Source organism: Alosa pseudoharengus, unplaced genomic scaffold (assembly GCF_046254945.1).
Source record: "Alosa pseudoharengus isolate Yale_2024_CS ecotype anadromous, Long Island Sound unplaced genomic scaffold, YU_APseudo_1.1 YU_APseudo_1.1_scf_23, whole genome shotgun sequence".
Lineage (NCBI taxonomy): Eukaryota > Metazoa > Chordata > Actinopteri > Clupeiformes > Clupeidae > Alosa > Alosa pseudoharengus.
This window is the reverse complement of record NW_027468685.1, coordinates 31,301,810-31,329,627: the sequence shown is the minus strand read 5'-3', so window position 1 is coordinate 31,329,627 and position 27,818 is coordinate 31,301,810. Positions and strand designations below refer to the sequence as shown.

The window sequence follows — 27,818 nt, the reverse complement described above, 5'->3', positions numbered from 1 at the left end:
GAAATGTGAAAAGGCTTCATAGTGTAATAGAGAAGAGTTTTTTAAACAATTTATTCACAATTAAAAATGCATATGAACACAAACAGAAATGGACAACATCCTGACATTCCAGTAAGAGATTGAAAGGAATCTTTGCAATAAATAATAACATAGCATTTGTGTATCATGTGATGAAAGCTGGCAACGTTGACAGAGCCCAGCAGATGGTGCTAAATTACCAAATATACCAATAACACATCACATGGTGCCGACTTTCTCTAAGAAAAGCAGTATGATTACCAGTCCTGAGCAACCCTAGTGGTAACAAAGATCATATACTAAAATTAACTTAACAAAATATCTCCTGGGCTCCACCAAGTAGTTGATGATACCTTATTGACAAGGCATTTGTGGCTTGGGTCTCATTTTTAAATACTGGTCTTGAATGATATAAAACGGGTATTAAAGTTCTGAAAATCATTCTAAATGAAAATCTTTTTCTATTTAATGTTACATTTTCCCATGATGAAAGTAGATGGAAAATATAATATAAAAAAAGAGTAGGCTACTGCTGTAAACTACCACTGAAAACCAGACACTGTGCAACACTGCCAATCCCAATAAGCACCCCTTCACCCAGTTATTTGTGGCTATTAGTGATGCATTTTTATCCCATATGCTGTTCAGAGTGGTAAAGTGCAAACAGACAAGTCAATGACATTTGTTACCAGAGAAGTGATGGGACACCAGTATGGAAATTGACATTTTCTGTGGCCATTAAAGCACACAAGTGTGTTGAAAAATGTATATGTCTTCAGAAAATCTGCTTTATGTGTCTTAAGGAAAGTACTTTAAAAATGTTTGGGTGAAAACACAGACAGAACATTACAAACATGTGGATAGGTGTCGTAGTTAAAATACTCAATTCCATTTCCCAATGTGAAATTCCTGAATATGTTAACCAGATTAAACTGAACAGTGTGGAGTAGCCTATAACTCACCGGACTCAATGGGGAAACAATCATTCAATACAGATCATTCTGGTCTCTATGTGTGGACTAGCCAGTCCTTAGATACACAAATCAACAGAAATAAAAAAAATAAAACTTAAAAGATGCAAAAGCTCCAATTTGGTCCTGTTAATGAAAAGATAACTGCTTAAAATGAGTGGGAAAGAGATTTTCTTTTTTTTAAATGCTGTGCTTGTTTAGTGGTCTGGCATGTAACACTTTTAATCTCTTATGTCTGTGATGGGTAAAAACCAAATACAACACAAAACAAAAATGAGCATTGAGAAGATGCTGCTATTTCATGATTGTATTAAGTATTTGTTAAATTATTCCTTTTATATAAAAATACTTTTTTTCTGACATCATTGCATTTAGAAGGTCACAGCTGATGATGTTCCAACTCAGTCTCTGGGCAATTAGATGCTTGTGTGTGAGGGTGAAACGTAAGAAAAAAGAAAGATAGGGACAGGCGGAGAAAGAACGAGAAAGAGAGATTAGACAGAAAATGACAGTCAATCTGAGATGTGATGTAGGGCATTACAGTGTGATGACAGTGCCATCCTCTTCCACTCCTCCTTTGGGAAGCGCAAGGCTGTGGCGTGGGTCTGTGCGGAGCGAGCTGAGAATTTTGTGCAGACTGCCATTGCTGTGACGAAGGCCAGGACTACTGGTGTGGTGGGAATGGGGATTAACGTGGGGTCCTTGCAGGCTTAGGTCTCTGTGTAGCTGGTAGCTCAAGCTGGCAGGGCCAGAGCCGTTCAGGCTAGGCTGCGAGTGGAATGATGCCGTGGAGATGATGGAGGGGGGGCGTGTGGGGGGGCTGGGTGGTGCGTTGGGTATGGCATGAGGTGGGATGTAGGCGAGTTGGGGCTGCAAGCGCGAACTGGTGGAGGCCACGGAAGCATTGGAGCGTCGTGACGGCCTCTTAATGCTGCTCTCAATCACAATGTCGGACTCCTCATCGCTCTCCAGGTCGTCACCGACAAAGCTGCTGTGGGCGCCCCCGACAACAGGCGAGGACGTGGCGTGGTTGCTGGGCAAGAGGGCAGGGTAGCCACAGGAGCCAGCACTGCTGTCCGAGCTCTGGCCCGAGCTGCCTGATATGCGGCTGGCACGCACAACATTGTTGCGTTGGTTGACCGGCTTCACCGTGACAATGAGGTTGTGGCTGTTGGCGATCATCATGTCAGTCACCTGATCCAGTGTCTTCCCAGTCACCTCAATGCCATTAACCTCTAGTACCTCGTCGTTGACCGCTAACAGCCCCGTACTCTCTGCTAATCCCCCTGGTACCAACCGCGAGATGAAAATGCCTGGAACCTTCTCTAAGCCATGGGGCGTAACACGAACGCTGGTCCCGTCCCGGATATAGAAGCCAAGTGGCTTGTCAGATCCATGCCGATAGAGCCGGACGCGGCGGTGGGATTCAGGCAGGATGTCCACATCAATGATGGAGGACACAGGTCGGAAGTCCTGGGGCATTCCGATGCGGATGTGCGGACGCTTTCTGTTCAAGTCATTGCGGAGTGTCACCACAGCTTTCTTCTTGCGTGTGAGCGTGCTGCTACCAAAGCTGCTGTAGTCCACTTCCTCTGCAAAGAGAAGATAGACAGGTGTAAGGAATCACAGCTCAAATTACATACTGTACCCCGTCAGATGAGGGGCTGAGTAGAGCAGAGAACATGTCTGGAAGCAGTTACAGTCTCAACTGTGTGCTACATTCTCCTGAGTGTCAATATAATCTTTATGAATAAAGGATAGCACTCACAGATCTATTTTCAAACTTTTTTTAATCACCCCACGGACATTTCAAGAATGTTTTTTTCAAGCTGAAGGTTGGACGAGCTGAAGGACACTAGACTAAACTAACCCAAAGCAACACGTGATTTCTCCTGTAGCTCTGCAGCACCCAGCCCACTCCTAGAAACTGCAAAACTGTGAGCCCCTCGGAAGCAACAGTAAACTTTTTGTTTGCTCATCAATGTTCCTAAATGGGGTTTAATTAGAGGAGCATCTAATGCCTACAAAGCTAGTCTCAAAGCAAATATTCCTCAAATGGCCATGTGTCTGGCCGATGGCAATGGCTGCCGGTTTGACTGCTGATTCTCTCACACATTCCAAATTGCCAGCTTCAGTCCATCCTTTAAAGGGCTTCTGAATTTTATCAAAGCTGCCTGAACACAGATACTCTTAGTCTGGTTCGAGGCCAAGCCTGTGGCCTGATTAGTTTGATTCAAGCCAGCCAGGCTTTTTACTGAGGAATTTAAGACACTGGTGCAACTCCTGATGGAAAACACACACACACACACAGAGAGAGAAAGAAAGAAGAGGGGGGGGGGCAGCTATTTCCTTGTTACAGTCACGCCCCCACCCCCCAACACTAGTGAAAAAAGTGAAGTGGTTAGCAGTTCAAACACCAGCACCACACTCCTTTCTGGAATCTCACTCCACATAACAAACACTCACACATCTTCAGGATTTCAAACACAAAGGAAACATCCACGAGCCTTGAGTTCCACAGAAAGCAGTGTCTACCTACACAACTGCCACTTGCCACGTGCACAACCTTGTCAGCTGGTGATTACAATGGGCTTTCCAAAGCTTTCCCTGCTTATGTAGGTGAAGTCAAGTTAGTGCTGGTACTGCTCAGGAAATGGCTGAGGAGATAGTCTGGGTCAGAACTATTCTTCAATAGAATGCTCCTGTTATTCAATCATGATGAAGTGCCAAGACAGCAGTGCCACTGGCCATACCAACTTGGCTAGCCAGCCCTAACAGCAGTAATCCCTGCTAGGGCAATACATCCTGGGAAAGCAAACCAACATGTGGGGATCAAAGCCTAGCTGGTCATTCACCGGCCTGTTCCAGACTTTGGCAAGGGAATGCCCCCGAGTCTTCCAGACAGAAAAACAAAGTCTTCGGATTGAAAAAAAAAAAAACACAGTGGAGCCAGTAGATTGAGGCTTAACTGCAAGGGATGGGGGCTAAGGTCTACTAGCGACTTTTAGTGTCCAAAGGGCCTTCATAACTCCTTTCAACCAAAATCCGCTATCTGGAGATCTGTGTGGAATTGACCACATTTATCCTTGTCAACACGCTGACACAAGACAAGACAAACAGGCTTTATGATCCCACAATAACATTATAACAAAATACATTATAACATTATATATAATGTAAAAATATATTATAACATTATAACAAAAACACAAAGTCCTGTGCATGCTTTACACTGGTCATTGAAACACTATTCACATATTAACATTCTATTCATATTCCCAAAAAGACTTGGTGTGTGTCTGTGGGGGGAGGAGGGTCACAACAGTGGGAAGGTTCTACATTCCTTTTGAGATGGGTGTACGTGGGGAGGGAGGGAGGGGGTTGGGGATCCAGAATCCTCTGCGGCATGCATCCCAGTAAGAGCTGCCCCTCCCTGCTTTCCTAAACTTGGAATGTTAGGGGTCAACGTGCTCTGCAGGTTTAGATGGCATAATTCAAAGGCTGGGTGCACACAGTGCATGCATGACAATCTATATATGTGTTTTAAGAATGTGTGTGTGTGTGTGTGAGCACAATTCTACTCCATCAGGTCCTCAGTGACATATTGAAAGATAGAGAAGACCTCTCCTCATTCTTTTGTCAAACTTCTCATTAACTTCTATGTTGAAAATGACCCTTTCAAGCACAGCAAGGATTTTTTTATATACTCCAATAAAAAGCAGGAATGTAAAAGATTTTACTGCTAGCCATGAGCCTCTTTCTCTCACTTTATTCTCACACTGTCTGAGACTGAATGATTACTACTGTGTATTCCACAAACTCAGTACTTTGATTTAAAAGTGAAATCACTAGTATGACAGTTAATCACATTATTGCCTATTTAGACACCTTATTAACATCACCATGTGATTACTCATGGTGATTAAATATAATTTGTGCAACAGCATAACGAAAGTTGGTACTGACCGTCTGGCCATTTTGCAGGATAATTGTCATAAATAGAATATTAGGAGTAATCACGCCTCCACTTCATTATACAATCAAATAGCATTTTGTACTCACAGCTATTACCTACAAACACAGCTCTGTACTAGCTAGCTAGCTAGATACTTTATTGATCCTCAAGGGGAAATTCAAGAAGAATTCAGATGTACTGGCTGTCTCTGTGGTGTTGGTGTGGTGCATTAGTGCCAATGGCATGGGTAGCTTGCACATCTGGAAAGGTGCAAATAATGGTGGATAATATATACAGGTCTGATCAACATATGCTGCCATCCAGGGAGGACCTTGAATATTCCAGAAATGCAATGCCCAACTGTATCCTGCACATATCACAACAGTATGGCTCCATAGTAGAAGAGTCCTGGTGTTCAAATGGCCTGCCTGCAGTCCAGTCTCACACATGTCACATCGGGTACATCATTGAACCAAAAACACAATTAAGAAGACCCCAGACTGGTGAGCATCTGAAATTTTATATCGGGCAAGGATAGGAAACATTTCATTCTCAAAAGGTTCCTGAACATTTGCAGCCTGTTGCTGAAAGATGTGGTGAAGCCACACAGTGGTAAACATACCCTTGTCACAGCTTTTTACTGGCAAATTCAGATTTCAAATCAAATTCAAAATGAACTTTTCTCAGTTTCAACAATTGGTCATGATTGGTGTATTTGCACTACACTCAATTAAATACAGGGTTTACAGATTTGCTAATCATAACATTCTGTTTTTATTTATGTTCTACACAGCGTCCCAGTTGTTGTTTTTTTTTGGAAATTGGGGTTGTATTTCTTAGATCTCAATAAATAGACCCAGGTGTTCCCTATGAGAGCTTTGCTTAACAGACACAACAGGAACCTTTAGGAACAGAAAAACAGTTTGAAAGAAAACTGTGCTGTCAGTAGAGACTAGAGTCCTTCTGAATTCAACACAGATTACCGGACGCAACCAGTCCTCCGACTCCCACGCAGCATGGGTCAGCTGGATAGATGTTTAAAAGCATGGGGCTCAGATGGGCACAGATGGGCACAGATATGGGAGATATTTGAGCATTAGCCCTCATCTCTTTCCCCTTCTCCATCTGTCCCTCCCACCACTCCCTCTGTTTTCCCTGTGCACTGCTGTTCCACATCTGGGATGAGTTAGACGAGGGCTGTGGATGGTGGGGCTATCAGGGCCTGTGTCAGCAGATCAGATGCTCTCTCTCTCTCTCTCTCTCTCTCTCTCTCTCTCTTCCTGCCCTCTCCTCTTTACACAGCTTGGGCACAGCATGGGCTGCAGGCTTTGGGGGATGGGCAGAAATGGTATGTGAAGCCAGTGGTGCGGTCTGGGTCCTGTACAGTCTCCACATCAAACAGCTAAAATAGCTCCACATAAAACACCTCTTATACATCACTAGTATTTCTTGGACATAGTATATCACAAAGACATGCTTTAAAGTATAAGTTCTGACTTGGATGGTGTACACTCAGACAGATGGATGGATTGTGTACACTCAGACAAGGCATTTGTCATGCACACACTCATACAGAGAGAGAGCGCGAGAGAGAGAGAAAGAGAGAGAGAGAGAGAGAGCGAGACAAAGAGAGAGAGAGACCAGATTTTTGCCTACTGGGTAAGAAAGAGGGGGTAAATGTGTGAGCAAATTTGCCAGTGAGGCCATAAAGCTGTTCTGGTTATGTGACATTGCAGTGAACCTCAGGCCTCTGCCACCTGTCCCAATAAACATCTGTGAGAGAGAGAGAGAGGGAGTGAGTGAGTGAGTGAGAGAGAGATTGAGAGATGTAATGTAGTGAAAGAGACAGAGACAGAGACCAACATAAGCAGACCTATGGCCCTTTGCAGCCCAGTAGTAGCCTAACATAAAAGGCCCATCCAAAACCTGTATGGTCAAGTGGGACACAACTAGAGAAACATTTGATATAATGTTGCTTATGGGAATAAATTATAGACTGCTCCTGCGTACAAATACATACACAACTCTCATTATTCACACAAATGTACAGTATGTGCAGTAGATATCTTGGAGAGGAACAATTTCACCTTCTATGTGAGAACGCTGTTCATTGACTTCAGTTCAGCATTCAACACAATCATCCCCTCCAAACTGATCACTTCAGTGAACTGGGCATCAATACTTCCCTCTGTAACTGGATTCTGGACTTCTTAACCAACAGACTGCAGTCTGTTAGGTTAGACAATCACACCTCCTCAACCATCACCCTGAACATCGGTGTACCACAGGGCTGTGGTGTTTGGTCTCATGGTGTTTGGTCTCATCAACAACAAAGATGAGACGGCCTACAGGGAGGATGTCCAGCACCTAACATTGTGGTGCACTGACAACAACCTGGCTCTCAACACCAAGAAGATCAAAGAGCTCATTGTGGACTTCAGGAAGTCAAACGCTAGCACATACACCACTATTCTCATCAACGGGACTGAGGTGGAGCGTGTCACCTGCTTCAAGTTTCTGGGTGTCCACATCAACACCTCTACCCTGATCAAGAAGGCTCATCAGCGTCTCTTCTTTCTGAGGAGACTAAAGATGGTCCACCTGTCTCCTCAGATCCGGGTGAACTTCTACCGTTGCACCATCGAGAGCATCCTCACCAACTGTGTCACAGTTTGGTATGGCAACTGCTCTGTCTACGACCATATAGCACTGCAGAGGGTGGTGAAAACTGCCCAACGCATCACCAGTTCCTCACTCCCCTCCATCAAGGCCATCCAAGGCAAGCGATGCTTGCGTAAGGAGCACAACATCATCACAAAGACTGTCCTCTCCCCAACCACAGACTGTTCACCCCACTCCCCTCCGGGAGGCGTTATAGGTCTCTCCACATCCGAACCAGCAGGTTCAGAGGAAGCTTCTTCCCTGCGGCTGTCACCCTACTGAACTCTAGCTCTGTACTTTACTACTCTTATAACGTTACTGCTAATCAACTGTACAGATCTGTACCCATATCTATTCTGCTCTTATAAGGTTACTGCTAATACACTGCACACTACACATATAGTTAATTTATATTACTGTAAACGATTTCACCTTCTTAACGGTATACTGTTGTCTACACTACACTATATATATATATATATATCTTATACTGTTTATGCACCACCTGCCTATACTGTGTATATCACATTACACTTTTCTGCTTTTTTGCACTTTTGGTTAGATGCAAACTGCATTTCATTGTCTCTGTACTTGTACTCTGCACAATGACAATAAAGTTGAATCTAATCATGTTTGACATGGACTTGACATCCTCATGTATTGACTGCATTTGCTCTGAAAAAGTCAGCATTTATCTGTCAAAGAGATAGGGTGAAGTTGGAGAGGCAACAGATAAGACTCAGAAGTGACCTCATCTCTCTCTGGATATGACCTCTCTCTGTCCACCCACCCAAACCCTGCTGGACATCCGTGTCAGTGAGATGGTGCAGACTTCCTGTTATCTTACCATGGATGACACAAACCAGGCTAAGAGCACTGAGGGGGGTTAAGTAATGATAATAATAAAAGTAATAATAATAGTTTATTTATTCTACATAAATAGAATTCTGCATATAGACACTACATGTGTAAAAGTATGGATGGAGGAATCACTATGAATCAATGACCTTCACTAGATAAACATGCCAGCGACTCAGAAAATCTAAAACATTTAGAGTTAATTTACCATTACCACACATACACCCACACCCATGCACAGCCACTCCCCACATGTGCCTGTCTCTTATATCCTTGCTAGTTAACATGAATGAGAAAAATAATTCCTTCCTATTATGCATCGTGTTTGTGCGAAGAGTCTCAAGTTACTACACAAACACACACACACACAACACAATCATAGACAGATATACAAAGATATATAACTACCGCATTCCTGGAAAGTTAAAAAAGCTAACAGAACTTTCCAACTTTGAGGTTTCCATGTTGACTGCATGTTGAAGTGAAATATTCAGACAAGAGTGGCAGGACTTTGAAAGCAGTCATTGCATGATGTGGATGGTAATTACACACTAATAGCGATGAAGCCTCATGGTTTCACACTCCATTGGAAACAGACAATGCACAAGGTCAGCACAAGCATACCTCATAAGAGCCCAAAGCTGAAGAAGCCTGTGCTCAACCACCACACAGAAATCTGCTTCCACTGCAGTTCACTCAGCCACACAGGAATTTGTGGTCAATGGAAGAAAAAAAGAAAAGAGCAAAACTGCTACCTTCTTTTTTTCTTAGTATAAATATCAAGAAACCATCATCTGTGCAACAGCTTCAGATTTTAGCCCAGCTAAATAGTGACCTCTCTAAACTTTAAAGGATTGATGTGATGTCACTTCAAACCAGGAGGATTTGTCAAGAGATTTACAATACTGTAGAAAAAAAACCCAGTAAGTTTATCTGCCACGTGTGGTGCTTGTACAGGCTTGTGCAAGCCCAGATGGATCTAACATGCCTCAACAAAAACTTGCCTTGCACCCTGACCTGAACCACAGAGTACACACCCCTCTTCTCAGTGCAAAGCACATCAACTCACAAAACACCTCAGCCACACACAGACCTTTTGTTGTGCAACATGCAGAAGCAAGCCTTTTCCAAAGCATCACTTTGGCTATTGGGGTGTTGGGTTTCCTTCTGCTGTGTCTCAGTGGATAACTTTAGTCTCATGCATACGTACGAGTGTATGCACATACATGCACGCATGCACGCACACACGTGCGCACACACACACCTTGATTAAACTACAAATACAACCCAGAGCGCAAAAATAGCAGGACTTCAAAAAAAAGGTTTTCTTTGCTATAATAAACTATACACAGAGTAAAACAGTATTAAATAAATAAATAAATAAATAAATAAATAAAATAAATAAATAAATAAATAAATAAATAAATCAAATTTGTGAGGCACACTATTCTTGCAGTATGAATCCCATTCAATCCTCCTCCCTTCTCTCCTCCTGCAGTAGTACTGAACTTTTCACCTGCAAGGCTGGACTAATGTCAGTTCCCCACGTGGGAGGGGAGGGGAGGAGGAGACACTCCTTGTTCACTTACTTCATCAGGCCAGCCATTTTGGCTGCCAAAGCGCTCTGCTCACTGAGACACTGCTGTGCATGACTGCCCCTCCAATAAAACACGTCTGCTCATTAGTAAATCCAGGAGAGGAAGATCAGCAGTAGATGTAGGATACCTTGGGTCAAAATACAGGGGCCTTGGAGCACTTGTCTGAGGGGCACCCTTCGTCACGCTCTGTGTGTGGTGACGGCAGTTTAGTGTGCCTCATCCTCATCTGGCATCGGCTCATTAGACTGCCTTCCAGTTTAGACAGTGTGCCTCATCCTCATCTGGCATCGGCTCATTAGACTGCCTTCCAGTTTAGACAGTGTGCCTCATCCTCATCTGGCATCGGCTCATTAGAATGCCATCCAGTTTAGACAGTGAAATGCCTCAGCACCCTGTGTGTGCAAACTCACAGCTGACAGACAAGTCTGCAGTGTATCACCAGCTCGACTGGCTCATTCTTTTGTGGGCATTCTTTAGTGGGCAGCCGTGGCCTACTGGTTAGGGCTTCGGGCTTGTAACCGAAGGGTTGCCGGTTCGATCCCCGACCAGTAGGAAAAATGTGGGTGGGGGAAGTGGTTGAGCACTGCTCTCCCATGCCCACATCCATGGCTGAAGTGCCCTTGAGCAAGGCACCTAACCCCTCACTGCTCCCCGAGCTGCCGCTGTAGCATGCAGCTCACTGCTCCGGGTTAGTGTGTTCACTGTGTGCGTTTCACTAATTCACGGATTGGGATAAATGCAGAGACCAAATTTCCCTCATGGGATCAAAAGAGTATATATACTTATACTACTTTTAAAGAGAATGACTTTCAGGCATACACAAAAACTGATTATGTTCCATTGTCTACCACAACACGATCCCATCTGCAGTCACATAACTGCAGGAAAGTCTCACATGGTCTCTTCAGGCCATGGATGCAATTTTCACTACAACTATATGGACTCTCTTGAGTAATTTGTTTATAAAGTGATACCATGTAATAACATATAACTTCTAACAATATTTAGTGGCTCTCCAGGTAAAAAAGGTTGCCAACCCCTGAGCTAAACACATCCCACTCTTTGGAGTCCACGTGCACTGGCAGTGACCACAAGGGCCCTGCTGCTTGTTATGTCCTGTGTCCCTGGTGATTAGAGGCCAATTGACCATGTTGGTGCTCCAGCTGTGCACGTGGGAGATGTTCAGGGTTTTTTGCATGGCTCACTGACCAATTTATGCAAGCACGAAGATTCAGACAAACACAGCAGCAAAACAGCAGCCTGCATGGCAGACATTTCTTCGTAAATGAATTGGGTAAATACACGCTCATGACCAGGGCGGACATCCAATATCTGTTCCTTACATGTTGTGTTAATGTGCACTGTCACAAGCAGCTGCCACACACTTGGACATGGACAAGCGTGTGTGTGACACACACACACACACACACACACACACACACACACACACACACCACTCTCTCTCTCATACACCAAGGTTCTGTCTCACAACCTCGCTACGACCGTCTCACACACTGCAACATGACTGAGAATCTCTGGGAGGATGAAGTGGCTCCACACATGGTGGAGAGGCTTTATTATTGGGAGGCTTTAATTACAAAGCAGGCCCTTTTCCTATTGTGGCCCCTCCTTGTCATATAGCCAGTGTACATGCATACATCCAGCGTGCTCCCCATGTAGTCTTTAAGTGTGTGTGTGTGTGTGTGTGTGTGTGTGTGTGTGTAACAGCCTGATGCACCACTGGAGATATCTAATCCTAGGTTGCCTGTAAACATACCCCACATAACCATGCCAAGCACTACAACATTTTACAAAAATATTTTTGGAAGCGGGATAAACGTTGCAACATTGTAACAGGTCTAACTTTGACACTAACTAAACTGTTTAGCACTACCAGTGATATAACCAGTGAGGGGACCAAAAACATGACCTTAGGCAAGAGAGATACATGGGGAAGGTCAAAATGAGATAGGACAACAAAGCACTCTGTTCTAAACCCTAACCATAAACTGACAAGCCAGTCGCAGATACAAAAGGTTTTTGGCAGTCATTGGTCAATGGGTCAAGCACTACCCTGCGCAAGGATCCACAGAAAAACACACTGCTTGCTAAGAAAATGTCAGAAAATGGCAACATTTTTATCACAAAGGGATGAGTTATGTTTGAAGACTCTGAATAGAGCATTGTCATGGCCATGGCCTTGGCCCAAAATAAAAAGATAGGCTGACCTGAACTGTGCTAGTCAGGAAAAGTCAACACAACTGTGCAAAAATACTGGCTTCATTAAAAACACTGCAAACATTCTACGAAAAAGTACTATTCTTCAGTAGAGGATGGTTACATATCTTTGGCGACAGCTGATCAAGAGCTCTCCTGTCATGTTGGATCATGCAGACAGCAAGGCCACATTATCAAACATTGTTGTCCTGACTCACAAAAACAACCATTAAATTCAGGAACACAGTGAAGTTTAATTCTGGAGGGGTTTTTGTTAATAAACATGAACATGGCAGGTGGTTCTTGACCTTAAAGATCATTTCTAGATTTCATTCAAAACTATGAAACCAAATCCATGTTGAGCCGAAACACAATATTTTTTACTCTCTTTACACATGTGCAATGAGGTGTAAGAATAAATTAATCTTGAAAATGAATTTGAAAAAAAAAAAAGTGACAAAGAGCTACCAAAGTGACACACTCCAAACACTCTAAAAAAAGGTGACCTCATTATTCGCACAAATGTCAGCGATAATGTCAATGATAAAGTGATAATGTCACAAGACAATCATGCACTTGTGTTCACAGCTCTGAACCATTTTTTTAACTTTTTTAAGCTAACTGTCGTCTGCAAGTTTGTATCAGTCTGCACATGCCTGGCCTTGCATCAGATGGTAATCAGTGAGTCGGAATAGAAAAGTTCAGAAGTTACCAAACCTTTTACCCCTCCCTCTTCTCCTCCAAACGCCACAAATTACCCATGAGCCATCACTCTCAGGGAGCACACAGAAACAGAATCAGAGCTCTCACATCTCTTGCTGACCACATTTCACCAATACACACACACACACACACACACACACACACACACACACACACACACACACACACACACACACACACACACACACACACACACACACACACACACACACACACACACACACACACACACACACACACACACACACACACACACACACACACACACACACACACACACACACACACACACACAGACACAGACCTAGGCCCTCAGACTATAAACAACTGCAGCATATGGAGCCTTCAGACGAAAGCAGCCAGCATTTCCTGGTCAGAGGGTGGAGGGGGAAATTAGAGACAAACCTGTGGACAGACCATGAGGGCTATCTTACCCATAGCCTGAGAAAGTGCCAGTGCTGAGGGGCTGGAGGGGTTTCAAGAGGCTGAGCAAGCCGGCAGTGGACTTGTTTGTCTCTCAGCAGTGTAATTTGTGGATGATGCTGGATCCATATGTATGTGTGGGCTACCCAAGGGCTTGGCCCAAGCCACAAGTGCCAAGATTAGAAAGGGATAAACCCAGCAAAAGAAAGTCAGCAGCTCAATGAGAGATTTGCAAAACAAGGCCTCTTTTCCAATGCAATAGTAAGAAGCAAACTTGTCTGGCTATGCACTTTAAAGAGAATAAGAATATAAGCTACAACATGAGTTGTATAGCTTATATCTAAGCTCAGTGTGTGTGTGTGTGTGTGTGTGTGTGTGTGTGTGTGTGTGTGTGTGTGTGTGTGTGTAAATGACACACATCAACAAGGTAGAAAACCATAAGGGACAAGGACATGAACTCAAAAACCTCAAAAACAAAGTAACAGTGGGAGAAAGGGGTGTCATGACAACACAGTGCTTGAATTCAGAGGACTTTGGAGAACTTCGATAACAACTAACAGAAAGATAAAGCACCAAGAGCAGGTCACTGCGGTCATTATCCAGTTGTGAGTGTCTGTATGGAACATTACAGTATGTGTCTGGGGAGACAGCACATTAAGGGAAACACGGACACCTCTATAGGAAGCAAAGGAACTGAATAGAGAGACTGATGTCTTTGTTGGACTACAGCCTGACTCATTGGAGACAGACTTGGAGACAGACAGATGCACAGTAAGCACTGAATCACTGGCACTGTACGTGTCTGTGGTACAATCACAAAACAACTGGGACCTACTCATTACTAGTCTATTGATGGCACGAGTCCCAGAACTTACACAGAATATTGCATCTATCCAGGTCTGCATCACTCCACTTCTCCTTTAACTCATTACTCTTTCCCTCCTTCCCCCTCCCCTTCCTCCATCCTTTCTCCAGCCATCTGTGTCATCTCTGCCACTTTTACTACACTCTTTTAATAGGAAGACCACACACACACACACTCAGACACTTTTGTTTTAAAATGGGGGTATTTTCCAGCTGAGCTTTCTGTGGAGGGAAAAGAGACACTACTACTAACACTAACACCATTAACAGAGTAGCAGGTAAACACAACCGTAGCACAGCAGCACCCTCCTGAGACACACACACACACACACACACACACACACACACACACACACACACACACACACACACACACACACACACACACACACACACACACACACACACACACACACACACACACACACACACACACACACACACACACACACACACACACACACACACACACACACACACACACACACACACACACACACACACACACACACGTTAAGCATAAGGCTGATATGTGTTCTCAGCAGATTCTGTGCTGTTCTAATCACAAGACTGAGGCCGCTCGGCTTCCTTCTTCAACAGCTGGCATATGGGGAGCAACTATTTCATACTCTCTTGCAAAAAACTGCACCCCTCACTTCTGGTGGAGGAGAAGCAGCGTCCAGCGCGGGAGGTGGGAGAAGAGGGGAGCTCCATGGGCCTGCTCACCAGCGTCCAGCGCAGGAGGTGGGAGAAGAGGGGAGCTCCATGGGCCTGCTCACCAGCGTCCAGCGCAGGAGGTGGGAGAAGAGGGGAGCTTCATGGGCCTGCTCACCATCGTCCAGCGCAGGAGGTGGGAGAAGAGGGGAGCTTCATGGGCCTGCTCACCAGCGAGGCCATTTAGAACATGGAGCTCATCAGTTACATGTTGTATGTGTTCTGGGGTCATGCTGGTGATGGCAATGCAGAGGTATATGAAACGTAACACACTTGCGCACACACACACACACACACACACACACACACACACACACACACACACACACACACACACACACACACACACACACACACACACACACACACACACACACACACACACACACACACACACACACACACACACACACACACACACACACACACACACACACACACACACACACACACACACACACACACAATTTACACAGCCCAGCACTTTCCTTCACCTAAAAAACAGGAGATAGAAAACATGAGAGGAAATCCAAGTAGTGAAAGAGGAGCCTGAGCGCTGTGTCCTTTCCCTTATTGTCTTCAACATGAAGAAAGCCTTGTGTGTGAATAACACACTGTAAAGTTACATGGATGCTTTCAGCGTTGGGGCTTTCACCAGCACGCCTGGAGCAGAGAGAGGGGGGGGGGGGGGGTTGTTGGCATAATGGCCAATAAAAGAGTGCAAGAGCAGCTCCAACGTTTTAAAGAGCAGGGATAGGGACCACAACAGCACAGACAACACAAAACTAGCCTCTTCAGCTGATGCAAAGAGATGGTCAAACACAATACAAATCTCTGGGGGCACGTGATGCGCATAAGCCCTGCAGAGCTGTGAGGTGATTATGTAAGGGAGAGCTTATGAGAGAACTCCATGAAGGGGGGCATCTCTGAATGACAAAATATCTCGGTTCTGCTCTGGTGATCTGTGATGTGTGTGTGAGTGTGTATGTGTGTATGAGAGGGTACAATTGATTATGTGGGTGTGTGGACTGGACATAGTTTGTCAATGAAATTCTATGTGAATGTGCATATTGTGTGTGTGTGTGTGTGTGTGTGTGTGTGTGTGTGTGTGTGTGTGTGTGTGTGTGTGTGTGAATGGGAGAGATAGACGGAGAGACAGATTGCATACAGTCAGGAAGCCATTCCTCTGCTACACAGACCCTAAAAGCCGCAGGGCTAAGGACTCAGCCAACCAGATGTGCCGTCTTTCTGTGTGTCTGCATGCGTACACGTCTGACAACTAATCTCTGCAGTTAGCTATTACAACCAGCACAGCAAGGACTGTGTGCATGAGCACGTGTACATTACACACGCAGACACCCGTTCCTGTGCCTCGTATGTGAAGCACGTCTTGAACTATGTGTTCATGCATTGTGTGCATGTGGCAAGACATTTCAGATCAGTGGACAGAAGAGAAGTTGGGGGAAGCTAGAGGATAGCAATTTGTAGTAAAAAAGGCTTAGGAGAGAACTCAAGTACGTTTCTAAAGAAAGGAACTGGACAAGTTAATGGGCTGCCAAAACCCACTGCTCTCCTCCAACAATAACAGAGAGAGGGGGGGAGACAGACAGAGAGAGAGAAAGAGAGAAAGAGAGACTAAAGGATATATGAACATAAAATGTTCCATTTTCAAGGCTAACAGCCGGGAAAAGAATGGAAGGTCATAGATATCGAAGAGTCGACTGCAATTGTCAAAAACATCATAAATTTGCTACTAGATCAGAAAGCAAAAAGTTTGGACCAGATTACTTGACTCAGCCTTCTCTCTCTCTCGCTAACCTAACTTTAATTATATATCCCTCTTTTGCAAACATGCTGGGAGGCAACCCCCGAAATCTTTTCCTCCATCTTCTATACTATGCATCTCAAATGGGCCTTCCAGAGACAGAAGGCAGAGGCACGTCAAGCACGCAGAGTTGAACTGAATTCTGGGAACACAAGACTCCAGCCAGTCCGGCTGGCTGTCACATCGAGTCCAGGGAGCAGCTCATCAGTGGCGAGGAGGAATTACACTGAAGCAACAGAAAGAAGGGTGTTTTTCTACTTGGAGGAATGTTTGACCATTGACTAAAATAGCGCCAAGAGTGGAGGCGGTCAAGACTAATGCTGCCAGGGAATGTCTGACCAACTATTCTCCAAAGCCTGGTACAATGAGGCCAATTTGAGTGCACTGGAGCTTTGAAAACACATTTACAACTCAATGCTGCGATCAAAGCAGAAACACATGCAGAGAGGCATTTTGGCTTGAGTTCTCAAGCTCAGTTCTGATCTTTAGAAATGACAGAATTACAGTGCGCGCAAACACACACACACACACACACTTTGAGTTGAACTGACCGTGAAGAAAAATACTTGATGTGCAGAGTGAAGAAATTACACTTTTATATTCATTCTGTGGCAGACTTTGTTTTTCCCTAACGACAGATTTAAGTAGCAGATACTAAATCTCAGAATTAAAAAGAAGGATGTAAGAAAGAGTAGACTGCCTAGACTGTAAGGAGCACCTGATCTGAATAGAACATACCCCATATGAACATGTTCAGAATAGTTTTATTGGAATGACAAAAACAAACTGTCCATGTAAACCCCAATACAGTAAAGGAGCAGTACAATACATCTCTCTTACGTAGAGTGAGCACTACAGGCCACACACACACACACACACACACACACACACACACACACACACACACACACACACACACACACACACACACACACACACACACACACACACACACACACACACACACACCACACACCACACACCACACACCACACACACACCTGATGGCGATGTTCACATAGCCTTGACCTATATTCTACAACAACTAAACGTGTGTTTGCTTTAAAAGGGGTGGGTATGGACTAAACCTGATAAATATTGCCTTCTCAATGGAGGGAAAAGAGAACTGAAAGTCATTCAACTTGGTTAAGAATGAGGGGCAGACAGGGCAGTCTGTGCCCTTGATTCTGATCTATTTACTAGGTGTGCTGTACCATATAGTAGATCATGGCCATGCTTCTAACTATATCACAAGAATTTGTCATATTGAAATATTGACATAGTGATTTTTTAAGTGCATTTTTTTGCAGAGCTTTAAGCACCATTTTTAATTGATCACAACTAGTATAATGTATTAGACACATGTTAACTTTGTATAACAATATCTACTTTTTATTCATTTTTATTTATTTGTTATATTGCATTTTACTGTATATTTTCATTCCTCCTCTCCTCCAGAGTTTTTTTGAGCCGCATCACCCAGCCCTACTATGTACATGCCAGTGCAGTCCTTTTTAAAAACAGCCCAGTAGCTGGATGGTTTCTATTATAGGCCCTCACAATTTGTCTCAATCTAACTGCATTGCAGTGTTAATGTAGTCTTACAATTGCAGGAATTTCATTTTCTGTGGTTTCCAGAAAGCACAATGAAAAGTGGTGGGGATGGACGCAGTATGGTTCAACAGGGTCACCAAGAATCTCATAGTAGAAATCAACCTAGTTTTTTCATACCATCTACACCTCCACTGTCAAGTATGAAATACACAAAACCCAGGCCAGGGAATATTATCTAAGCCATCATGTCTGAAGAGAAAATGTAGAACCTGACAGGAGTGTGAGCGACACAGCTGATCACATCACCACTCACACACTTCACATTACTGTATAAAACATCCAAACAATAAAACACAAACCAGCCTATCCAGTGTACCATCACACTACACACACACACACCCAGGGGCACTGCTAGTATTATGGGGGGGGGGGGGGGGGGCTCTCTGGGGACCCCCCTGACAGTGCTGGGCCCTTAGAATCGTCCTATCCACCCCCCCCCACCCCCCCCGCACCTGCACAAGACCTTCACACACACATCGCACAACACAACAAACACATCAAACATTATCAAATGACTAGCCATAAGCTGTGTAAGACTGTGGATTAGGACATTTTCCTGTCCAGGGCCAGTAACCAGACTAGACCAGCTCAAGAGTAAATGACATGAACATTGATCAGGAGGAAGCTCTGGTCCCACTGGGCTCAATTATTCACTTCTGTCCCCTGTCCCACAAACACACAATGTAGCCTTCAGCTGACGATACACAAGGTCACTTTTTGAGCAATGTTGCTGGCCAATATTGCTTCTCATTGATATTGGACATCATCAGTAGGTAGATCATGATCATCCAATCAGAACACATAGAACTGGTTATGTGGTTGCCCAGCAACATGGCTCAGAAAATTGCCCCATGTATCATCTTCTTTAGACTCTATAAAGCATTGGTTCCCAAAGACTGGGTCGCGACTAGGGTTGCAAAGGGGCGGAAAATTTCCGGTAAATTTCCGGAAACTTACCATGGGAAGTTAAGCTGGGGAATTTTGGAAATATTCCAAATTGGAAACTTTAATGGAATTAAAGGTAATTATGGGAATTAATTGGAATTTATGGTAATTAACTGTGAACTTTCATATATAAACAAACATTTTGTTTCGTAATAAGCTATATGATTTGAATGTTTGTATTTTTGCTTAGCTTAGCATACAAAGTTAACTAGCATGCTAGCGGGAATCCCATTCTCTGCCTATTGTTTACTAGCATGCTAAACTAGCAACACTGAACTGCCCAAGATACACCACACTACTCAAGAACAAAATCCGATTGGTTGGAACCTTTTTTTCCCATGCACATGAACGCACCATAGGTTTCCTTTATGTCTAGCCTATGCTGATTTCTGTGTGCATGTGACTGACTGATGTGCAGGGTACAAATTCGACTGAAATTGCATTAAATCAGGTTGTTTTAACTAATATTATGCTCTAGATGGGGTTTTGTCCACTACATTTAAGTTCCCTGTTATAGACTAACTTTCCATATTAAAAATTCCCAGTTTATTCCCATTAATTCCCGTTTATTCCTGTTAATTCCCATATATTCCCGTTAATTCCCATGGAAAGTTTCCAACTTTGAAAATTCCCGGAATTTTGCAACCCTAGTCGCGACCCACAGGTGGGTCGTAGGAGATTTTATTTGGGTCGCCAGCATAGCCTAGTGACAATTTATGTTGTGTAATATCCCTAGCTTATACCTTAGGAAAGTTTGTTAACTACCACAGTCACGAGTTGGGTCGCGATAGTCTGTCATTTTTAAAAAGTGGGACCCCAGAAAAAAAGTTTGGGAAACCCTGCTATAAAGCACCTTGAATCAATGTCAATGAATGAATGACATACTAGCGATCTCTTCAGCCTTGCTTGTGTCTGAATTGGAGCCGCTAGGGGAAGAGATCTGGGCTGGGGAAGCGGACACAGCATGCAGCTTTCAAAGAAACTTCACCAGAGGAGCAGTTCTCTGAAGTTATGAATGTTTTTTCTGTTTATCTGATATGGCATTTGGTGTGCGTCTGTGACACTTTTACCTTGTGTCTGTGACTGTGTGTATGGAGAGAGAGATACAAAGAGAAAATGCTGACCAAGCAGACCACACCACTGCCTGTTATGACTAAGATAAAAAGTAATATTCCTACAAGCCGACTGAAAAGCCGTCTTATAGCCGTACAACAACGCTGAACCCAAAACAGGTCCAGACACCACTTATACAAACCTGACCTTCCATAATCTAAACTACCGCAGGGGTCTATGCAATATGGATAAACAGTAATCTGTTAAAGATATGTGTAAGAAACCAGCTTGCTGCCTGCTGACTTTTCTAGCATACAGATTTCTTACTGCTGTGATTTTCCGTTCCGTCATAGAATATGGAACGCGATTCCAAAATGGTGGCCAGTCCATGGCCCCAGTCTGCTCAGGCATGCATGAGAAAGGGGTCAGCTGAACATGACTGGTTGGGAAGGGGCCGGATGAGACCAAATTACTCAGATGCAAGTATTACTCTTTCCCATAGTCATTCTTTCTCTCTTTTTTGTCACTCTTCATGTCTTTTGTTCTAGTGGTGAATGCATCAGTATGCCAGTGGACATACCCCAACCCTGACCTACATTCAACAGACCAGGGGCTCTTCCTTTTGACAACATGGTAGGACTTATCCACCAGACATACACATACTCAGACAGAAACTACAGACAACTACAAGAGCTGACCACCCCCTGCCAAGAGGTAAACAAAACAGAAAGCTGCCCATGACCGGATGTTTCATAAACATCTGAGAGAAATTCCTTTTGTGAAATAACTATAAAAACAAATGTTCTGTGTTCAGAATAAGTCTTGATTAAGGTAAATCCATGTGAAAATATAGGTGAGAAACTAGACATGTGTTATGTCTATGCGTCTGTGCATGTGACAGTGAGTGAGTGAGTGAGTGAGATAAACTGAGAAAGAGAGAATAAAGGAATGGGGGAGGGTGGGGGTTGTCTCTAATGATGATGACACACAGCAGACCATTCCCACAGAATTTGTGGGTCAGTGAATGTTGCCATTAGCAGTTCTTCCTGCAGAGAATCAAGTCTGGGCACAGTGGTACCCCACTGAGTGAGTGTGAGAGAGAGAGAGAGATAGAAAGAGAGTGTGAGAGAGTGAGAGAGAGAGCTGTAGACCTACCTTGTCTCTGGATGAAGATCCTGAGAAGGGGATGGGCAGAGGTGACAGCCTTGCAGAAGTTGTCATCGTTGTTGATGGGCAACAGGTCTCCGTGCACGTCTGCATAGCCGATCATCACCTCCATGTTGGCAATGCGGTGGATGTGCATGATAAGCTTGTAAAACTCCTCAAACTTGCCTGGCTTCACACGGTCCACAGAGAACCTGCGGAATTCAGCCCCATACTACAAATAAATACAGAGAGAGAGAGAAAGAGAGAGAGAGAGAGAGAGAGAGAGAGAAAGAAAGAGAGAGAGAGAACACAGTTAGCTAGACAGAATTTCTCAAACGTATGCAGTGAGATGACGAGATGAGATGATAAGATTAATGAGAAGATTATCTCACTCATATTTACACTTTATTTGTGTAACCCATGACCAATTATTTGTACAACCTATCCAGCAGACAAATACACACAAGCCTACATCACACATAAACACAAACATCAATGTTTCTGCACTTGTGCATCCTTGCAAATCTGCGCACGCACGCACACACACACGCACGTTTCTGCTCTTTCTGTAAAGACTTTGCTGTGTTAAGGAGCACCAAGGTTCATTTCTGAGTTTTACTCCAAGACCCTCAAGAGAGCAGCCTAGACACCAGACTAAACAGCCACAGCCTGACACCCTGACGTTGCCCTGGAACCCAGATGATCCGACTCATTCTATTAGCTGGTTTTAAATCACAACCATGGACTTGGAAATGCATTTCATTTAAAATGATTCTAATCTTCTAATCTAAGTAAATGCTAAATTCTTGTGTGATAGAAAGCTTGACTGAGAATATCCTGATTGCACATAATTGGCCTGATAATGCAGGTCTGTGTTTGTTTATTTTGTATTAGTGAACTTTGGGTTAGCCTGTGATTCAGTGTTGTGAAAAGAGGAACCGGCAAACAGCTTAGTAACAATAGAACAATACATGAGTCAGTTTGTGTTCGTCTGTGTGTGTGTGTGTGTGTGTGTGTAGAGAGAGAGTGCGTACACGGACAGACAGCATAGAATGAAACACTGAACAACAGATGAGGTAATGGTGGTCACGACTAAGCACTTTTCACACTCTCTCCTATCTCTCGCACACACAGACAGAACAGCACAAAGCACACACATCATGTGTACACACAAAAACATTGTGCAAATCATTCACAAGCAGGAACACACACACACAAGAAATGTGCCACATCGTATTATCCATGACATACCAATGCAGTGTTTCCCATTGTTGTTCCAGTGTTTTGGGGCAGCCGTGGCCTACTGGTTAGCGCTTCGGACTTGTAACAGGAGGGTTGCCGGTTCGAACCCCGACCAGTAGGCACGGCTGAAGTGCCCTTGAGCAAGGCACCTAACCCCTCACTGCTCCCCGAGCGCCGCTGTTGTAGCAGGCAGCTCACTGCGCTGGGATTAGTGTGTGCTTCACCTCACTGTGTGTACTGAGTGTGTTTCACTAATTCACGGATTGGGATAAATGCAGAGACCAAATTTCCCCTCACGGGATCAAAAGAGTATATATACTACTATACATACATTGACTTATTTGTGGCGCCCCACCAATATCAACATTGACCACCACACAATGGTTGTACTAAATTGTGCTAAAATCTGGCTAGCATCATAACCACGCTGTGCTAATTTGCTAAAAACTGTTGCATTCACGTTAATTCTGCAAACCTACCACCACAGTATATAGAATTCAATTCTGTGGGAAACACTGCAATGGAATTCCTTCCTGTGACAAACAATTGTCATATTGTGATATTAAATTATATAGTTGATGACATGTTCACATATGCGCTGCCAGGTTGGCAATTCGCAGAACAAGAACATGCATGACAGAAGGCAGAGATCAAAGTTAGGAAAAAGAGTTATTCACCGATGATGGTCAAGATTATGTTTTGCTTTTTGTGTTTGCATGGCTCTTAAGACTGTAAGCAGGTGTGATTTAATATCAAGACGATAGTGGTGAATGGGACTAATTACCATAAAGACTACGATGAAATATCAGATATGATATAGTCTTACATCCATGTCTGCAGCAAGAGAAACACAGAGTGGGATCATATACACAAGCATGGCTTTGTCTCTCTCTGTAGCAGTCCTGTTTCATCACAGCAGTAATTTGTGAGGGCGCTGCAGAAGTGCAATTATGCTCTCAGAAATGGAGGGCAGCACTGAAGCAGCAGGAGCAGCCTGTCATTAGAGCATGAAATACCAACATCAGGCTGGGAAGCAAGCAGGGTGGGAGGTGAAGCTTGGCATGTGTGGCAGGTGCTTAATTCAGAGTTTAGAAAGGCAGTCACACGCATAATTCTCGCTCACATATAGACAGAATCTATCTGTGTGTGTGTGTGTGTGTGTGTGTGTGTGTGTGTGAGAGAGCGTGTGTGTGTGTGTGTGCGCGTGCGTGTGTGTGTGTGTGTGTGTGTGTGTGTGTGTGTGTCGTGAGTTCTCTCCCTTGCAGACCCAGGCTCCTCATATGGTTGTGTTGCTGAGATGGCACTGTGGCTCGGCTAACTTCTATGTTTAGCAGTAAACCTTCAGAGATGGGGACTAGCTTGTTAATTAATGAATATACATTTTACAAACCTTGTAGCCTGGAGGCTTATTGGACCCAACAATAAGTATAAGTATATACTCTTTTGATCCCATGAGGGAAATTTGGTCTCTGCATTTATCCCAATCCGTGAATTAGTGAAACACACTCTGCACACAGTGAACACACAGTGAGGTGAAGCACACACTAATCCCGGCGCAGTGAGCTTCCTGCAACAACAGCGGCGCTCGGGGAGCAGTGAGGGGTTAGGTGCCTTGCTCAAGGGCACTTTAGCCGTGCCTACTGGTCGGGGTTCGAACCGGCAACCCTCCGGTTACAAGTCCGAAGCGCTAACCAGTAGGCTACGGCTGCCCTAAATTGCAATAAATTTAGCAAAGGTAATGGGCCAATGTTGAAAGACAAATATTTACACAAAAGATGCATTCCAGTCAGAACCTGCTCTACATTTCAATACTACAGAACTCATTTTGGGTCAATCGTGTGGGGTAGCTGTTGGAATAGATCTCTTGTCTTGTTACCGAGAGCTAAACGTGTAACAGCTTCAAAAAAACATACATGTGGCAATGGAATGAATGTGATTGAGTCGTTTTAAAATTTTTTGTTGGCTCGTGCATTCATGCTCCGGCCAGGCCTCCTGGTAGTGTCTGATCATGCTCAAACAGGATCTCACTCAGTGAGCCATATCACAATGACAGAGCTGTCTGTGACACGACTCAGGAAACTCTTACCTGTTGAGGCAAGCAGAACAGCCCCCACGGTAGCCTGACACACACCAGTTCCCCATTCAGCTGCACGTACATTCAGGTACTGAACTTTCAACATTCATTTGTGTAAGTTCAAAATTGTACGCAGAGGCTGAGAGACATGCTGACTCTGTTGGATGTCAAACAGCAGACACAGCTTAAGACACAGGAGACACCCTTTCTTGATAAGGAGGGAAAAGCAAAGCAAAAAACCGCAGAGACTACAACTCAGCTAATCTCATCATGGCCACCTGTTTCACGACAGCACCAGTCAAAGACATGAACGGCAGCCAGGAACCCTGCATCCTCATGGTGGTACACTTCACAAAGTTCCAGTCAGGCCTGCAGCAAAAGACTCCTGCTGTCATGTGATTGAAAAGATTAGTGAGTCACGGTGCTCTTCTCGCCAGTACTTCTCAGAGTGCGTTGCTCAACCCACAATGAATAGAGCAATGGTGATGACACATTATGAGGAGGCATTCAATAAAAGCCTGTCTGACACCCTCTCCTTTCCAGCCTAATAAACTGACCTGCACTCACATAACAGGGTGAGTGGGTTTCAATTTGAATACCCATAAGACCTTTCACAGAGCCCTTTTGTGATAACTCTTTTTCTTAGTGTAGGCCAGGAACTCTCATGCTTGTCCTGTGTTCTTACAGACTGTGAGAAAGTTGCTCAATCTGCATCTCGCTCCCTTCTTTCAGACGGGGGTATTGGTCTATTCTTAGGGAGCAGTCTAACCCCAGATAGGGGAGAGGGGGTGGGTGAGTGCTTGTGTGTGTGTGTGTGTGTGTGTGTGTGTGTGTGTGTGTGTGTGTGTGTGTGTGTGTGTAATGGGGGTTTTGTTGGGTCTTCAGAGGCCTCCTTTCACAGATGATGGGAAACCAACATTCCAATCCCCGATATGAATTAGATCATTGCTGAGGCCCCAGCTCCCTCAGACAAAAGATAGATCAGGAGGTGGGCACGGTGCCCAGGCACTCTCCTAATGAAGGCCTTCACAGCCATGGCACATTGTTATGAAACCTATCCAAACCAATCACCACCTCGATTTTCTCTGTGTAGAGGTAGGCTCTGAATTTAGGCTCAAAAATTAAGAAGTAGCCTAACCTAGACTACAAAGAGTGGCCATAGGGCCTACTTGCACTTGTTGTTTTTTTGTTTTTACACAATACCAAGACAGAGTGTCATCCATGAGTCATGCCACCATCAGCTAAGTAGTGCCTTCATTTTCTTTGTGACAGATAGATTCCTTGATATCAAGACGAAATGTCATTTTTTGCCAATGACTGTCGGTAAGGACAGTGGCCAGTCTGGTCCTGTTCGGGTGGAATTTATAGACCCCCAAACCCCTCCAATCATACATATCCCACTATGAGTTCGTGTATTAAATCATCCATTTCTCTGGCACTGCTACCGCGTCATCAAGTCAAGAGGGCATTCCTACAGGCAGCAAGGAGCGGTAACATTATGGGGAAACCTACATGGAAGGCATAGTTTCGGTATTGTCAATTAGGGTGGCTTGGTGATAATGTCAAAGCAACAGCATTTATGTCAACTGCAAGTCTTCCTACTCTGAGGCCAAGCAAATCAACGTCAGATCCCATCTGAACCCATAAATTCAAGAACGTGGAGGCATTGAAATACCTATTTCAATCCGTACTTAACAATTTCGGGCATTCGAAGTCTTCGCAACATTTAGACAATAGTGTAGCGGAGTATTTGCCATATGAGATTTTTTTGAGGGAAAATGGGAGCATCACATATCACATGGGCAAGGCAAAAACATTAACCAGATATTCCAGATTTGCAAGCAAATTCGAAAATGAACGTAGCCTACCCTAATGTACTTCTAAAGGGCCATTGCACCAACGCAACTATTCTTCAACACAACTTGGTTGCATGGCGCGTTTCGTTTGTAAAATCAGAAAAGATTTTCCAACCTCAGTAAATCGTGGACCTCGTCGACTTTGCGTAGCACTTTTGGATACAATTTCCCAAAGTTTCTCTATTTAGTTGCAAGAGAAGCACAACCTACCTTGCTTTTGACTTCAACGGCATTGCAATCCAATTGTCGTAAAGACTGTGATTTATTAGGGATAATCCGGCTCATTTTTGCTTTTTCTTTTTAAAAGTTAACACTTTTGCCCGCTTCACGGGGCAGCTCGATTAAAATCCCGCGTCGTCTGAATGGAGAAGTTTTCCCTCTACAGCTGTAGGTCACCTATATTCCACCTATGAGTGCTAGAATCCGTAGGACTGTTAGTGAAACTTCAGCAGAAAAAAATGAAATGTTATGAAGAAATCAGCAACTCGGACTAGGGGAGTGGGTTAACTTTTAAAATGACATCATCGCTGCGCCCCACAAGCGTAGAGCCAAGCGCCAGCCCTCAATAGAGGCCATCCCACAATGCTCCCATAACCATGAGCGGAGTATACTCCCACACGCTAGAGGACGCGCTTTTAGAGGTGATTTTTATTTCTATAAATAGGCTGCATATAACTAGTTTCATTGGTGTGTATAAGGTAATGGTGTAAGTTGATTTCCACATTTGTAAAATCAACTTGGTATAGCCGATGAATAGGCATAATCTTAAATTTAATATCAAATTATTAGCTAGGTGAGGTTCTAAATTTATCTTCCGTGATGGGGTCACCACGGTGTCTCCAGGTTTACTGCGTTCTGGCTGGCAGCCAAGTGTGGTGCCAAGGAGGACAGCCGCAGCCGCTTCGTCCTGTTGGTCAGTTCGGGTCACCTCCACAGTCCCTCCAAATGTAGCGTAGGCTACTGTTGTCACATTTAAGGAATAGGCTATTAGATTTTCAATAGTAGTTATTCTAACAAGACATAATATTTCACATGCAGTCAAACATGAAAAGGCTTAATTC

General features: G+C 44.1%; 1 protein-coding gene across 1 annotated transcript; it reads right to left on the bottom strand.

Annotated features, from left to right (window-relative positions):
* Nucleotides 1-22: 22 nt before the first annotated feature.
* Nucleotides 23-27,265, bottom strand: pard6gb (par-6 family cell polarity regulator gamma b). Its single transcript, XM_076302367.1, has 3 exons — nt 26,968-27,265; nt 21,595-21,817; nt 23-2,581 (listed from the first exon to the last, which is right to left on the bottom strand). The coding sequence occupies exons 1-3, from the start codon at nt 27,040-27,042 to the stop codon at nt 1,527-1,529; spliced, it is 1,353 nt and encodes a 450-aa protein (XP_076158482.1). The 5' UTR covers nt 27,043-27,265; the 3' UTR covers nt 23-1,526.
* Nucleotides 27,266-27,818: the final 553 nt, after the last annotated feature.